The 16,205-nt window shown below is 38.6% G+C and overlaps 1 protein-coding gene across 2 annotated transcripts in view; it reads right to left on the bottom strand.

Moving 5' to 3' along the window:
• Positions 1 to 213: 213 nt before the first annotated feature.
• Positions 214 to 16,205, bottom strand: part of si:ch211-11n16.2 (zinc finger FYVE domain-containing protein 1) — a gene marked incomplete in the record, with an annotated part of 24,438 nt that continues 8,446 nt past the window's right edge. Inside the window, 9 exon segments of one of the 2 annotated variants that reach the window (XM_014014979.1) lie at positions 214 to 1,532; positions 3,850 to 3,951; positions 4,119 to 4,311; positions 4,395 to 4,565; positions 7,567 to 7,684; positions 7,778 to 7,875; positions 7,945 to 8,053; positions 11,467 to 11,573; positions 11,729 to 11,940. In XM_014014979.1, the coding sequence (XP_013870433.1) occupies positions 1,300 to 1,532; positions 3,850 to 3,951; positions 4,119 to 4,311; positions 4,395 to 4,565; positions 7,567 to 7,684; positions 7,778 to 7,875; positions 7,945 to 8,053; positions 11,467 to 11,573; positions 11,729 to 11,940 (1,343 nt within the window). 2 annotated transcript variants of the gene reach the window in all.

The following is a 16,205-nucleotide window of genomic DNA, read 5'->3' as shown; positions in this document are numbered from 1 at the left end:
ATCAAAACACTTGTTGCTGGGGTTTAATATGTGGATAATAGTAAAAACAACACAGACTGGTTTTGTCTTTCTAGCTCTGCTTAAAAGCAGTTTCTACCTGCTACACTCTGTGGACACGCCATGATGAATAATAAATTTGTCACGTACCTCAAGACTTTATTTGAAACACCTTAAGAAGTTTAATAAATCCAATAAAACTCTATCACGCAGACACACATTCTTCCTTTGATTTCTTTATTTGAACAAGATTCAGAATTGGAGTCAAGATTGTCAATTGCTAGATTTGACTGAAAATACCTCTTAAAACCCACAATTATTCGTACACAAAAAAAAAGAACTAAAACATCCTATTTAAGGCATAGAAAAGCTGTCATTTTTATATAAATTAAACTTTACATAGACGTGGTTTTAAGGAGACTGCTTGTGAAGCCTATAGTGCAGTTGTGTTTATTTGAAGAAAGCATCATTAGTTCATGAGAGGTCAAATCGACACATTTATGTTTTAAACTGGAATGTTCCTCACCATTCACGCTGTAAATGATATTTCTTCAAAATTAGGCACAAATAATCTATTTCGCTGTAAGTTATATGAAAAAAAAAAAACCTCCAAAAACAAACCTTAGTGGCTAAAAGAATCGGGTAAAAAGAAACCCGTGAAGGCACACGCTGCTGCAGATCCACTTGTTTTTCCTAACGTTCTGACCTCTTTGCTCCAAGAACTGCAGGATCACTCTGAGCTACATTTTCCTACTTCACAGTTCAGAAGAAACCTGCCTCGGCTCTTCTAACCTCTTCAAACGAGTCAAGGCAGAAGCGTTCAATTAAACGTCTAAATCTTCAGCTTTTCCCAGTAAATCTCCTCGATTTGTCTCGTTTAGTGAACTCGTCAGTCTGAGACTGAGCGGCCTGCTGCGCTGACATGTTGCAGCTCTGCAGCGCTAGCCTGAAACTTTAGGGTTAAAAGTCTTTCATCTTAAACGCAGCTTGTTAAAACGGTTACATCCAGTTTGTGATTCATCCAGTTAGCCCTGAAGCTGCTCCACTGCTCCTAATCCGGCTGCAGCGAAAGGGGAGCTACAACAGGTTTCGTGTCCCCAAAACCGCCCCGGAATCCAGTTGTTTTAGTTAAAGGTAGGTAAACGATCCCTGCTGAGAGTCTGAAACCAGAACGATGATGATGTGAACCCTCCTGATGAGTCACGCAGGGTTTCATGGAGCTGCAGTGCTGGGACTCAGTGGACCATCTGAGGAAGACTGGGAGGACGCAGTGATACATTTCAGGTGGTGTTGGGGGTGGGGTCACAGGGGGTCCGTGCGGGCGAAGCAGCCATCACACACTCTGACGGGGTGGTCCCAGCCTCTGGAGGGAACGGCCTTGATGTGAGTGGAACAGCGGCCACACACTCCCTGCCCGCAGGCCCTGCAGTGGTGCTTGGACATGGCTGCCGTGAAGGTTTTGGAGCACTGATGGCACTGGGTGATGTTCTGATCCGGAACCCAGTAATCCGGCCGAGCCACGTCTTTTACAAAACCTGAGGGAGACGGATGGACGAGGACAGAAGTTAGAGCAGATTTTAATGGGGATATTTATAGTTACAGCTCAGATTTTATAAAGTGGGATAGAAATTTATAACTACACCTTATTTAGCCTCAATAAACCATTAATAACTAGTTAGTTAACCTTCATCATTATTTAAGGATGATTCATACTTAGTAAGCTGTAAACTAATACATTTATTACTACTTAACCCATAAAGGCTCATTACTTTCAAAATAAACATTCATATTTTATTCATGTTTAATAACTCATGAATTAGCTATTCTGTATTCTGTGTGTATATGTATGTAAATACTTGTGTATACAAGTATGTTCACCTGTATCATAAACTGTAAATATCTGTTATTTTTCATTTAATAAAATGCAAACATTTATTTAAGATCCATCCATCCATTATCTTAATCTGCTTCTTCCTTTCAGGGTCACTGGTGCCCATATCCAGCAATCACAGTGCGAGGGGCGGGGTACACCCTGGACAGGTCGCAAGTCCATCACAGAGACACACAACCTTTCACTCTCTCACTCACACCTAGGGACAGTTTAGAGTTATCAATTATCCTAACAGTCATGTTTTTGGTCTGTGGGAGGAAACCGGAGTACCTGTAGAAAGGCCACGCATGCACAGAGAGAGCATGAAAACTCTACCCAGAAAGGTCTCCAGCCGGGATTTGAACCAGTGACCTTCTTGCTGAGAGGCATCAGCTCTACCAACTGAGCCACCGTGCCACCATTTAATTAAGATGTTAAACAATAATATAACTTTAATGATGTAATATGATTTCAGTCAGATTTTTTTTAAAATCTGGATTAGTAGAAGGTAGGCGACACAGTGGCTCAGGTGGTAGAGCTGATGCCTCTCAGCAAGAAGGTTGCCAGATCAAATTCCACCCTGGGGACCTTTCTGGGTAGAGTTTGCATGTTCTCTCTGTGCATGCATGGGTTCTCTCCGGCTTCCTCCCACAGACCAAAACCATGACTGTTAGGTTCAATGGTAACTTTAAACTGTCCCTAGGTGAGAGTGAATGGTTGTTTGTCTCTGTGTCTCTGTGATGGACTGGAGACCTGACCAGGCCCCTCGCACCGTGACTGCTGGATATGGGCACCAGCGACCCTGAAAGGAAGAAGTGGGTATAGATAATGAATGGATGGATGGATGGATAGTAGAAGAAAAACAATCAGTGAATGGATGGAGCTTCTTTGCCCCGGGGCAGGTTATGAGTTCAGTCATGGTGATCTAATCAAAGTGATCTGTCTTCACGGTACCAAAAACTCAGGTTTTCTACGTCTCACCGGTTCAACATAATCAGTTCATCTCATATTATCATATAAACCTTTGTAAACTGTCTGGTCTTTCTATGCTGTTACTCAGTTTTCCAGTTAAATGTTTCACTGTTTGGATCTGATTCTGTCTTTTGCTTATTAGTTTAAAATATAGATATTTAGTCCAAGTGCAACATTTTTTTTATTATGATAAGAGACAGAATTATTCTGATCTATCTTGAGTTGTTTTACAGAGTTATTGTGACAAGTAGATGTTGTCAATAACAGACGTTTACAGTAACTAAGTACATTTACTTTGTTACAGTACTTAAGTAGTTTTTTTGAGGATTTGTAATTTTACCAAGTAATTTTTTAAATAGCTACTTTTACTTTTATTTCTTTACATTTTAAAGCTAAAAATGATACTTTTACTTCTTTACTTTAAAATGTTAACACCTAGTTAAAATAAAATATGTTTTAACTCATCACAGAAGAAGATGTTTATATGCTCTAAATTAAAAAAATGTAGTGTTGAGTTTACACAACAAAGTCAGGTAAACTGGCTCCACTAAGCCTAGTTGAATAAACTGAGCAAACAATATACATATATTGCTCAATTTACTCAACCTGGCTCAGTGGAACCAGTTTGGTTCAGTTAATTCAACAATTTATTTCTTAGTGTGTGTAAAAGTACTTTTACTTTTACTTAACAGTTTTATGACTTTTACTTGAGTATTTTTCTCATCAGTGAAATGTATTTTTACCAAAGTAATTTTCTGTTCATGTAATTTTACTTTGACTTAGTTATTTTTTTCCAAGTACTTTATAGACCTCTGCTCAATAACTAACCTGACGACACTAAATGTTGGCAAACTACCAAACCGTAAGGCTCCCTGCCCACAACGTCTGCATGTTTAGTTTCTGATATCTGTTAACAAAGTTTACTACAGGAGTGATTCAGCTCATTAAATGAGTTGAGTGTTTCAGTGAGAATCCTCTGGAACATAAAGGAATGATGCAGCAGCACTCACAGAGAGGGTAGTCCACAGCTGTAGTCACCATGTCGAGTGTAGACTGGGCCACCTCCGTCACCCTGCGAGCTATCAGACCACTTGGCTCCACCTTACACGCTGCTTCAAAGAGCAGAGATTGTGTTGAAGAAGCAAAGTTAGAACAAACTCAGACAACTCAAATGTTAGAGTCAACAAGACAAACAGGACAAGAACTTGTGTTGGAATTTAACTCTGGGTTTAAAGCTTATTTGTTTGCAGTCTACACTGATGGACTGCCTGTGTCGTACCCTTGTCGTTGGTGTCAGTTGGACCCCCCTGCCGGTAGCAGGCCTGACACACCCTGACAGGACTGCTGCCCCAGCCCCGCTCTGGGACGGGCATCCTGTTGTTGGAGCAGGGATGGCAGAAACCTTCGCCACATGAGCGGCAGTGATGTTTCCTCTCTGCCTCCTCAAACACCTTCTTACATTCATGACAGGCCTGAGGGTCAGCAGGGACAGGAGGAGGAAACGATGACGACACTAAATATTGGTGGCTGCTCTGCTTTAGCTCTTCATACTCACAGTGATCTCTGCGTTGGGTCTCCAGTACGGAGGGGCCACCTGGTCAGTGAGCCAGGCTGTGACAGCTTTAGTGGGACCGGTGCTGTACTCAGACACAGACTGGATCACAAAGCTCATCCCATCCAGGACCCTCTGAGCAGCGTTCTGATGGCTGGTCAGGAACGTGTCCGACTGAGAGAAGAGACCAAACAAAAAGTTGATGATTCAATCGTCTGGGAAAGACTTCAAGTTTTTGTTACAAGCTAAAATTAGAAAATAGTTTATATCATTTCAACACTGAAGTTAAATAAAAACATTTCAATACGTTTAAAATAACACAGATTCACAGCTGTCTACAGCTTCTTGTTGGATTCCTCATGGCTCAGTACTGGAACCACTTTGACTTTTCCTGATGATACCAATATTTTTGTTGTGGGGGGGAAAACTTAACTTTTGTTCAGTGAAATGAGAGCTAAAAACTTTAAGTAGAGAGGCGAGGAGGACAGGAAATTCGGAACATTTGGTATTTTTTTCGGTATTTTCAGAGATGCAGTGAGACTGAAAGCAGCAAGAAAAATTCAAGGCCGCTTGTCCCAAAACAATTGTGTTTATCTTTTCAGATCCCAGCTGCTGGCCTCGGTTGGCACGTTATCTAAAAATTCCCCGGGAGGATACGTCAACAAGGGCTTGAGCCCCACCCCCCCCATCCCAGCTGTCTTACTCTAGTGAGTTGTTTTTTTGTGCATATGATTCTGAGTTTTATGAGTAAATATAGGATCAGAACAACTTTTTTTTAACTCACCTATCCTTTTGTGTCTTTCCAAGCTGCAAAAGGTAGCGCAACCATGTTACCTGTTCATCCGTTCCCCCATGTTTGTCATGCGTGTCTTTCTTTTTAACGGGTGTTCTTAACTGCCATTTCGTTCTGCATTGCATCTCTGATGTTGTGTGTGAATGACGATAAAGCTGATTCTGATTACAATTGAAATTGTTGCTAAAACAATGACAATAAATTCAAGTAAAAAGAAATTTTTACATTTGGACAACCGTTTAATGAACTCAACAACTAAATAGAAGCTGAAATAGAAAAAAATGTTTGAAATCTATTTTTTAAGTTAATTATTAACATAATTTTGTTGGAAACAACATATAAATGATTTTAAATAAACTGTACAAAGTGAGAGATGTATTAACTCAGGCTTCATTCAACAGGGTTTCCCACAGTACTTTATTAGCCTGGCGGGCTGCCAGGCTTTACATGTTCTTCTGCCAGGCCAAGAACAGTTCATTTCTTAGAGCGGATGTCACTCAGATCGGACGTTGCTAGTGGAACGTGCTAAAAATAGCACCACCACTGTTAGAGCAATGAAGTAAACAGCTCTAATAACGCTCCTTAGCATTCAGAAATAAGTCATAGTTTCATATAAACTCTTTAGACTTTAGACAAAATATACTGAACTGCAAATATTACCGGTCCTGATTTATATCAGCAAAATTATCATATTTATTCGTGTATAATACGTAAAATTTAATCCATAAAATATTATACTTGGATAAATATTTTTTGCTTATGTATTTTAACTGAAATATCGGCAAAATTATTAAGTCCGGAAATGAGACCGTGTTGTAAAAAGCAGTTGAAACGAGCTCACCTGTGACACTCCTCCGTGCTTCAGAGCGAGATAGTAACAGATTCAAGCAGGCGACATGATGTGAAAAAAAAGGGGGGGAAGGTAGTCCTGCACCTTGGTAATGATAACGAACTAATGACATTAGCGTGTGACCGAGCTGCTGCTGGAACAACAAACACATGTCCATCTGACGGCCGTCTACCGGTGTTCTAAAAAAGTTTGTATTCCTGAAAAAAGTTTCCCCGCCAGAGGGGGCGCTCGCGAGTAGGAAGTAATCTGTTTGTATCTGCTTGAAGATTGTCCAAATCTCATGTGAAGTCTCTGACTTTTGTGTTGGTGCATCCTGGTGGACTATGTGTAAAATGTCAGAATTCATATGATGCTGCTACACCTGATATGTTGTCAAAATACCTTTTAGTACATATGTTGTTAAAATAAAATGAACAGTCCAAGCTCAAAAAAAAAAAGGGGGGGGGGGGGGTCGTACTATACATGAGATCATATTATACACGAATAAATACGGTAAGTACTGTTTTATGTTTAACTAGAAAACTGCATTTCTTATGAAAATGCTAGTGTGAATGCTACTGGCTGAAAACTTAAGTTGAAAGCTGCTGAAATTGAGCTGAATATGTTTAGTAGCAAAAATATTAATGCAAGTTCAATTTGAAAAGCTGAAAGGAACAAAAAATCCTTAACTTTGCAGAAAAACAGTAGGAATGAGCATTACTATAGCTAAAATCTAAATGCTAAAAAAACAGAATATAGCAGAAAGCAGCTGTAAGAAGATTATAAAGTTCAAATTTGCAGAAATAATTACAATACAGTTGAACATTGCAGTTAAACAGCAGAAAGAAGCAGAATTTTAGCTGGAGTAGCTAAAAAAATGCTAAAATTAGCATAAAAATAAGCTATAGGTAGCAGAAACAAGTTGAAAAGCACGGAGATAGTGAAAGTGTAAAAATATAACATTTGGAAAAAAAACCCTACTAGAAAAGTCATTATTTGTAGAAAAATAGCTAAAACTGAAGTTTTCAGTAAAACAGCTAAAAAGTAATGGGAAATGCTTTGATTAGCATAGGGAAGCATAAGGAGGACAAGTTTGCTGAACTTAGCAGAAATAAGTTGTAATAGCTACAATACTCAGCTTAAAAAAGCTAACTTTAGCTAATAACAGCAACAAGGTCTTGTGCGCTACATGTAATTATATTACATCATATTTTCTGTCAACTTTTAGCATAAAAAAAAAAAAACACATGGCGTGCTGCCAAAGCGGCCCACCACTGGGCTTAGACACTTTTCTGGGGGAAACCCTGATTAAATACATTATTGATTTTTCTTATACTTCATAGTCCGTGGGTCAAATAAAAAGAGCTTTAGTTTATTATAGTTTTTTTTATATTGGAGGACAGCTTATGTTCAAACACAAAGTTTCAGCTGGAGGTGTGAAATTACAGAATAGTTTCAGTGATTAAATAAAAGCACATTAAATGTACAATTATTCGTCAGTAAGTATAAATCTATGTGTGTGGAAGAGGAAAGGTCCAGACTGCAGTACTCACATCCTGCCAGACATGTTTGATCTCAGATCGCACCACGCTGCTTTCAGGGTCCTGGTTGCCCAACCAGTACTGCCGACTGCGGTAGATCACCCCACAGCTGGCACACTCCAACACATACCTGACAGAGAGGAAGAAGGAAACACCCACAGGACGACGTTACGACTCAACCGACTGACGGGCAGTCAAAGGGAGTGTATGTGTGCTCACTCACCCCGACCAGGCGTATTTAGCCAATCCAAACCACGGATTGTCAGAGGAAGCTGATGTTTTTGGCACAACAATCACCTCTCTGCCTCCTTCATAGCACCGCTGCAGATAAAAGCAAAGTGAGGAGGATAAGCACTGAATGTAAAGCTCAGTGTGATGACGCCGACTCACCTTACAGATGAGGACCTTGTTGTTGTACTGATGTGCAAACTGACACAGTCCATCGGCCATGTGGGGGATTCTGTCTCTGACATGGTTCATCCCATTTTTACAGCGGATGCTGACACAAAGAGAGACGACGATGAAGAAATACAAAATAAAGGGTTTTAATTCAGGTGACTGAACAGACCGAGTGATCATCATAAAATCAAAGGGCTATAGTTATAAACTAAGATTATCTAATGATGAGAAATAATGAAATTACAGCCGTTTTCTTCAAAACTTGAAACAATAAATCACATGATCAAATTCAAGAGTACATGTTAGGAACTCAACCATTTCAGCCTTGGCTAACGTTGATTAGCTGTGGTGACCATCTTTAATCTAGACCATTTTGTAGTTAAAAAATGTTACAAATGCTTGTGTGCGAGGTGGACACAGACCAGATCTATATCCTGAACTGATTCATGTTAAACTTTCCTTTGAGATTATAAATTAGATTTTTCATAAATATCTAAGCTGTAAATCTGCTTTTTGAGCTCGTTGAATTCACACACCTCCAATGATTTTTTTGTCTTTTCTTTGTTGACCTGTGACCCAGAAGAGTTAGGCTCTGCTAGTACTCATAAATATGAAGTGGTTTATTGGATTATCTTCAAAAGACAATCAGCAGTAATGGTACAACCAATGATTTACTTTTAACAAATTCATTCAACTCCTTCAAGTGGTTTATTAGATATTTTGCTGGCTTCCAGCAATTATTGTCAAAATCTTCAGCAACTGTTTTGTGAGAGCAGTTCGTGCTCAGGGTACGTGTTGTTGATGACTCTCAGCTACGACCAGAGGTCTATAAAGTACTTGATAAAAATAACTATGTTAAAATTAAATTACATGAACAGAAAATTACTTTGGTAAAAATAAATGTCACTGATGAGAAAACTACTAAAGTAAAAGTCTGAAGCAGTTCACAAAAATTGGGAAAGTAAAAGTACTTTTACACACACTCTAAGAAATAAACTGTTGAATTTACTGAACCAAACTGGTTCCACTAAGTCAGGTTGAGTAAATTGAGCAATTTATTTATATTCTTTGCTCAATTTACTCAACTAGGCTTAGTGGAGCCAGTTTACGTGACTTTGTTGCGTAAACTCAACACTACATTTTTTAATTTAGAGCATATAAACATCTTATTTCATGATCAGTTCAAACATATTTTATTTCATTTTAACTAGGTGTTACATTTTAAAGTAAAGAAGTAAAAGTATCATCTTTAGCTTTAAAATGTAATGAAATAAAAGTAAAAGCAGCTATTTGAAAAAATTATTGGTGAAATTACAAATCCTCAAAACACTACTTAAGTACTGTAACAAAATAAATGTACTTAGTTACTATAAACCTCTGGGTAAGACCACAAACTTAATATCAGTTTTAGTTGTACATCTACTAAAAATCTGCCCTCTGATTTAAAAGCAATTCATTAACAGACGGAGAAGCAGACACAAACATTATCGTTTGCCTTCTGGCGATAATCAGCACTGAATAAATACTGAAGATTAAAAAATGAAAGAGCTGCTTATAAGGAGAGTTCTTAATCTAGGAAGTTTTCTTAAATAGAAGTATGTAAAGAAACATCTTTAAATGAGAATAAACAGCAGATCAGAGTAGAGCTGGGTGGTATTGCTCTTTTTAATGCATGCGGTATTACAGGGGCGAGGTGGGTGTGGTCAGTGGTGTGTTGAGTATTAAATAATTAATGGAGAAATGGCTGCTTGTGATCATTTACATGTGTATAGTTTGACATTCTAGAGCCAGAGAGAGGAGAGGAGTCACAGGATGGCTTTTTCCCTTATATTGTCGAACAGATCAAAACACGGTCAAGTTTGTACTTTTAGTGTTTTGTATAAAGTTTGTAGTTATGTCCTCCTCTACAGCAAGGAGCTTGGGGGTCTTGGAAAAAAAAAGTTTAAATCCGAAAGGTGTCCAGATCTCATGGCTCGACTTAAGAAACCTGTGGCTGGGTGGTCCTTGAAGCAGTCTGTCGGCACTACACCGGCCCACCTTCTCAGGAGCCAGTGAGTAACATTTCTGACACTACCTCACAGGTAGAGAGAGACCCCCTCCCTCCGTTTGTCTTCTAGAAGGACAGCTGCGGTCAGAACATGCATCAGTAACGTTACGGAGTGTCTTCTGAAGGAGCCTAGATAGGCCTGTCGCAATAGTCAATAAATCAATTAATTGCATGATAAGTTATTTTGAGGTCGGTAAAAAAAATGAGGACGATAAGTTTCATTTTCCTGCTTGTTTGTTCACTTCGTCTCTCTCCCTCTCTGTGCTCCGCTACACAGGAGCTCAGCTGACCCCTCCCCTCCTGTTTTCTTAGTGTCGGGAGGAGTGAACTCTCGCTTTAGCGTGAGAGCTCGTAGCAAAAACAAACTAAAGAAACGTTTCAAAGCAGAACGTGGCTGCTGCAGTGTCGGAGCACTAGAGCCTGAATTTCGCTGCGGGGAGACACAGAGAGCGAGGAGGAGAAGGGGTGGGGGCTGAAACTCCCCCAGACCCGCGACAAACTCGTCAAGACTTTACCTGTAGCTCCCAAAAATAACAGGAAACTTAAACGCGCCATCTTTGTTTTAACTAAACCCCCAAAAAACCTGTAGCTGTCCCAACAACTCATGAGAAAACTCTGAACTGTCTGATTTCCTCCCCCGCAGCGCTCTGACTGTCCCCTCACTGACTGTCCCCTCCTCACACACACATAGACATGTTTGTTCTTCTATCCTCATGGGGACTTTGCATTGACTTTCATTCATTTACCAGTATTTTCTATTACCATCTGACCCTAAACCTAGCCTTAAACTTTACATGAGATGTGAACTGGGCTTATGTCCCCATAAGAAACAGTGGGTCCTCACCAGGCTGTGTAGTTTGCTTCATCTCTAAAGAGATGCTGCTCTTTAATATTGTTTATTTACTATCTTAGTTGTGTGTGGTGTTTAATTTACATTTTGTTGTTCTTTGTTTTTTTTTATTCAAGTGCATTTTTTGTTAGAGACTAAGAGTCCACTTTGTTAAACATTTTTTTAAAAATTAAAGTTTATTGATTTATTACACTTACATATTACGCTTTTATAATTATTAGTTGTAAAATGGTCACCAGGCAATATTATCGCTTATCGCAATAATTTGTGAGACAATTAATCGCCGGTTAATACTATAATAGTGTCATACCACCCAAGCCCGGACCAAAGCTTTGTTCCATAAAGTTGGGTTTCTCCTGAGAGAATCGTAAAGTTTTGAGCTCATTAGGAAAATATGTTTTGGGGGACTTTGAGGTTTCTCATTTTCTGCAGTAAAAATTGCTTTACTTTAATAACTCTGGATACTCAGTTATCTTAGAGATTAATGAAGTTAAATTATCCTACAAACATAAAGAACTTCATTTCCCAGAAAAAAGGAGACTAAAATGTGATTAAAACTAGAAATGCTGCTCTCATGCTTGGATACGTCCTGGTGTAGAGAACTGCCCTGACGTACTTGCAGCTGAGGCAGACGGAGGAACAAGTGAAGTACTCGTCCGGGAAGAAGGAGAACAGCGTCATCTTGTCGTCTGATAGCTCTCCACAGAAGCGCTTGCTCAGAGCCTGGGAGACATAAAACAAATGAAAGCTTAAAGAGCCAACATAAAACCAGATGAGAGCTAAAAGCAGGACGAGAGGAGAAAAAGCCCAAAAGACCAATTAAAGATGAAGACTCGCTCGTTTTCACTCCTCTGTTAAAGCTCCATAAGACCACTCACCTCCAGAGCGCGGAACACGATCCCCGGCTGGCGGGGGGAGCGTGTGTGAGTGTTCTTCACTTGCAGCCTGACGGCCACCAGCAGGCGGCTGTAGTCTGTGGGGGGGACGACGGTCTGAGTGCCGACATACTCCACTGAGCTGAAGGCCTCTGTGCCTAAACCCAGGTCATGGAAACGCTTCTGGAGCAGCGTGTCAGCGTGGCCCTTTGAGTCTGCAACAGAAAGAGACAAAAATAATAAAATTAATCAGCAGATCTTTAATAAATGCTGATCGCCTTGTGCCTCTGACACAGGTTTAAACTAAAACAATCTTATGTTGAGAAGCAGAGATTAAGTTGGAGTTGTTTTCATTTTGAATTTCATTGAAGTCACTCCAGAGTGAATCAGCTGTAGAGATATATCCAATGAATACTTCCTAAAAGTTTCATAAACATTTATCCAGTATTTCATGACAGAGTGTTAAAATATCAAACAAAGATCAGTCTCATCTCTACTCTATAGACCGAGTTACAGATTAACATGTTAAACATGGCAAGTGGATGACGATTATTAAAGGGCAATATTATGTGTTTCTCAGGCATACATTTAAATACTATACCACAACAAAGTATCTATGTCACCTTTAGCTGTTATTAAAATTCAGTTTTTATGTTTAAATAGAAAATAAACTTATCTTCTCACCACCTCCTCTTCTAAAGCCTTGAAATTGGCCTCTGTCTCTTTAAGAACTCCGCCATGAGGAAGTTCGGCTTAAAGACACAGCGTTTCTGGTCCCAAAAGGCGTTTTGCTCCTCAGCATGGCTGCCTAAAACCACTGCAGGATTTCTCAAACATGCATGAATGAAAAAGCAAGGCTTTTGGGCATGTTTTTTAATGAGAGTGTTAAAAAATAAACAGTGTTCGTTACACTTTACCTGTTCAGATCTAACACCAGTTAATAATAATGACGTGAATGTTTGAGTGAGCCGTACAAAACCATGCCGGACACAGCTGTGGTCTGATTAGCTTTTAATGTGCCTCCAATGGACACCAGCTAAACAGTGATCAGAACCAGGAATCACATCCAGAAACAAACCTCTTCGCATCCTGACTCCACCTCATGGCATATGTTAAAGGGGCAGGCTGTCTCTACACCGAGTCAAAATGTCAGACATTATTCCTCACCCTAATGTTTAATCACGGTTCTTATATGTGTTGTTTTAAATCAGACATGTATCTGACTAACAGCCACTTGAGTCTGTGAAACCCTGGTTAAGAGTCCCACAACCCAGTCTGCACATAAAATAATCAATTAAATCAGAGATAACCACATTATAAAAAGATATTACTGTTCACCTAATAAAAAACTATACAATGTGTAGTGTCTTTAAAAGTCAGTAGTGAACAACCCCAATAAATTTCTTCAAGAGTATGACATTATAACATGATATAAAACTCAAAAAAGTTGATTTTACATGATATTGCCCCTTTAATGACAATAAACTGTTTAAATATTTAATAGACAGAGGTTTTCTTTATTTTTTAAAGGTCAGTAGGCAGCGGCAGTCATTTCCACACTATAAGCCGCTACTTTTTTCACACGCTTAATTTACTGCAGCTTAAACAATAATGCGGCTATTTTGTGAACTTTTACTGTGCAGGTGCTGATGTGCAGTCAGTGTTGCTTCACGGTTTGTTCCTCTTCATGAAAAAATAAAATAAATTAGGTAAATTTCTTTCTGAGAATCGCCCTTCACTGACCTCACGTCTTTGTTTTGCTAAGTTTTCATTTCTTTGACACAGTCTCCATAACACTCTGCATAAATCAAATCCATATTTCTGCCCTGTTTTGATTAGTTAATTTTTTAACACAGTAGACGTGTTGTGACTGACAGCTAGACCTGTCACCATAACAAATTTTACTGGACGATATAATAAAAATAATCGTATGTGGCAGGCCTACTGACAGATGTTGTTTTCTTTTTACACTGTGTACATTTTAATGTAAACTTCCATAAACAGAGGTTGTTAAATCATTGTATTAGTTTAAATTGGTCTCCAACAATATTATCATTTATCGCATTAATTTCCATTATCGATTAATCACCGATTATTTTTTCGATTAGTTGACTAATCGAATCATATGTTAATTGAATATAAAACAAACAGCTTATCGCGCCAGAATGCAGCTGCTATTTTATAGCCATTGTTAGATTTTAGCATTATGCTAACTAAAAATAATTGCTGTGGAAGGCAAGTTCTGCTCTGCAGATATTACACAGGTTTCTCTTTCATTTTCTTAAAATGATCCCACACTTTTGAGCTCCGTTGTCAGGTAGCCATGATACCAGAGCCTGTCTGTATAATGTCTTGTGACGTCCACGGCCTACCCCAGTTACCACTACTGTGCATGTGTGTCAAGGACAGAAAGGCAGATGTGGCAGTGGAAGGTGTTAAAGCAGTTTGGAGAGAAAAACAAAGTAAAGAAAAAAAAAAAAGAAAACGATTAATCGATTATTAAATTAGTCATCCATTATTTTAATAATCGATTAGTCGTCGATTAATCGATTAATCGTGGCAGCCCTATCTGTCAGTAATCCCAAGGTGTTGCCAGCTGTATGAAGGCATCAGAAAACTGAAGACGTTCCTCTGGCTGAATGCCTGTTCACAGGCTTTTAATGCTACAGAGGCTTGAGACCATGTACCTGGCAAATACCTCTTTATGTTAAGAAGTAAAAAAAAAGAAGGAAACATGAAGAAAACAAACAAAAAAAACATGCAAATGAAAATTATTGTCTTCATTTTAATTTACCTTCCTCAATTTATCACACGATTAATTAATTAATTGATTTATTGTGACAGGCCCATTGACAGCTGACACTGCTTCTCTGCCTTCATGTCTTTCTCTCTTCTCGCCTCCTCCTCCTCCTCCTCCTCCTCCTCCTGCACAGGAGGCAGAGACAGAAATAAGGAAGTTTATCTAATGGCTGCACACTGCAGCCACTAAATAATGTTTGTCAAATTTTTATTTTCTTTATTTGACTTTTTATAATTTGACCCAGTCAAAAGTGGGACATTGTGTGTGTATGTGTTGCATTGTGCACGTTGGGCCTTGTGTGGGACAGACACAGTGTTGTATAAAGTACCACAAAGTGATACTTGAGTAAAAGTACAAGTATCTTACCAAAGAATTACTTCGGTAAAAGTTAAAGTCTCCTTTAGGAATATTACTTGAGGAAAAGTCTTAAAGTATCTGATATTTGTTGTAGTTAAGTATTAAAAGTAAAAACATTGATTTAAAATGAGCAGTTAGATTTTCTGTAAGGACATTTATTAGGAGGTGACGTCCCCAAAACAATACAGAAATGACTGTCGTAGTAAAATAATTAATTTATGTTAAATTTAGGATGCACTAGTCCAGCTGTTTCAGTTTATATATATTTATCAAGGCTGCACAAAGCTTTTCTCCAACATAAAAATCTATCTGAGAGCTGCAACCAAACGTAATCATATAATTCATGAAATACAAATACTTCTTAASTACAGTCCTTTTATTTTAATGATTATGTCCTGCTGGAGTGTGACATGATTTGTTTGTGTACAAACTAATACGGTATCAGGGTTTTATATATTTATACTTCTCATTCAACCACAATTAAATTCACTCTAGGAGGCACAGTTTATATGGATAGTATTTATTTTTTTACAATAACAAGCTGGAATAAAAACAAGCAAAAATGAAATAAAGTAACAACTTTCTACTTCTTGTCTCTTTTAAAAAATGTAAGGAGTATAAAGTACAGATAATTGTGTGAAAATATAAGAAGTAGAAGTAAAAAGTAGGTTGAAAAATAATTACTCAAGTAAAGTACAGATACCCAATAATTGTACTTAAGTACAGTAACAAAGTAGTTGTACTTAGTTACTTTACAACTCTGGACAGACACACTGTTTTTGTGCAGCAAGTGAATCGTGCTTGTGCGGCATTGTGTTGGTCAGGACCTGAGAGGTGCCACGTTGCTGGTTTTGTGTGTCACCCACATGATGTGCAGTGATAGCTTTGTGCGTATACACTGCAGGTGCCCCTGTGTGTAACATCTTTCTGTGTAAATATCTCATGCTACAATGCAAACAACTGCACCTAAGCTTTTTTTTTTGTTTGCTTTATTTATTTCAAATATGTAAATTATGCCTAGATTCTCACTTATTACAAACTAACATACCGGTACATGTCACAATATTAAATAAAATTTAAGGAAGTACAATAACTACAGAACACTTGTTAGAAAATGTTAAAATTGAGTGGGTGTGGATTATACTCAGTAGTCCAGAAATGACAGTAATTGTGTTTCTATAAAATTTGTCCAATGATTTGTAAGATATGTTGGTAAAATGCAGGCACACAGGAAACATTACTGCCATCACGGGGCGGCTGTGGCGGAGTGGTTAGGGGAGTCGTCCTGGAACCAGAAGGTCACTGGTTCGATCCCCCGTCCAG

The sequence above is a fragment of the Austrofundulus limnaeus genome, unplaced genomic scaffold (assembly GCF_001266775.1).
Source record: "Austrofundulus limnaeus strain Quisiro unplaced genomic scaffold, Austrofundulus_limnaeus-1.0 Scaffold121, whole genome shotgun sequence".
In the NCBI taxonomy this organism is placed as follows: Eukaryota; Metazoa; Chordata; class Actinopteri; order Cyprinodontiformes; family Rivulidae; genus Austrofundulus; species Austrofundulus limnaeus.
The sequence above is the reverse complement of the archived record's forward strand: the minus strand, read 5'-3'. Positions and strand labels throughout refer to the sequence as shown.